We start from the raw sequence: 1011 nt of genomic DNA on the forward strand, positions 1-1011 counted from the left end.
CCAGGACAGACTTCCATCTTGAACTCCCTCTGTGCAAAAATGAAGCTTATTTCCTACCTATAGGGAATTTTTACCATCTTGTACCATCTACACGTTTCCCAGAGCCTGACGAAGGGACTTTGATCCCGAAAGCTTGCAGAAAAGGACAATTTTCTTGCCATTTTCCAGTTGGTTTAATAAAAGGTATCATTTTGGAACCAAGAGTTCTAGTTTTTTGTATGTCTTTTTGTCTCAGACCAACACGGCTACCAAGTACACCCCACCACATATACAGCACTTTGCATCCAGAGATCTCCACGGGCTCTACAAAAGATGCCTGTATCATTTGTTTCTTTTTTCAGTTCAAAGAACTGAGGGAACCGATGAAACAACTTTCCCAGGTCACCCACCAGTCCAGTGGCAGATGTCAGGACATCTGCAACACAAATCAGGACATCTTGCGTTGCAGTCCACTGGACTGCATTGCTTGCTGTGGTTTTCCTTTTGAAGTGTAAAGGATAGCTCAGTTGGACTGCACTTCTCTGACGCAACTCCTGACTATGGATGCTGAGGCAGGAAATGCAGCAAGGCTCCGAGTTAAACTTTGCCTCTTAAAGTCAAAGGCCAAAGTAAAGGGCAAAGAGACAGGAGAAGCAGAAAGGAAGTGGATGAAGGCAGGAGGGAAATTATTTTACACCAGGTTAGAGGTCCTAGTGGAAAGCAAAAGCTGGGACCAAGCACCAGGGGAGCCCTGTCCACGTAGGCCCTCGACCCTGTTTAGCTTAAAAGCTCTCAGCCTGAGGTCCCAGACTGGCCAGGGGTGTCAAACCCAGGGGCTGGACCCGGCCGTGGAGCCACCTGCTTCACCCCTGCGTGGTGCCCGGGGCTGTGCCGGCAGCGCGGGGGCAGGTCCGCCGCGTGGGCCCGGAGGCGGCAGCGTCACGCACCTCCCCGTGCAACTCCTTCAGGGCCGAGACGACGAGCTGCTTGAAGTGCGCGGCGTTGAGGCGGGCGCCGCCGTCCGGGAACTCC

General features: G+C 52.3%; 1 protein-coding gene across 1 annotated transcript in view; it reads right to left on the bottom strand.

The window, feature by feature from the left end:
• RPP14 (ribonuclease P/MRP subunit p14) overlaps window positions 1-1011 on the bottom strand; it is a 10607-nt gene that overhangs the window by 9383 nt on the left and 213 nt on the right. Inside the window, exon 2 of the mRNA XM_019504874.1 lies at window positions 927-1011. Within this exon, the coding sequence (XP_019360419.1) occupies window positions 927-1011 (85 nt within the window). The remainder of the gene's footprint in view (window positions 1-926) is intronic.

The sequence above is a fragment of the Gavialis gangeticus genome, unplaced genomic scaffold, assembly GCF_001723915.1.
Source record: "Gavialis gangeticus isolate Ggan-Ray unplaced genomic scaffold, GavGan_comp1, whole genome shotgun sequence".
In the NCBI taxonomy this organism is placed as follows: domain Eukaryota; kingdom Metazoa; phylum Chordata; order Crocodylia; family Gavialidae; genus Gavialis; species Gavialis gangeticus.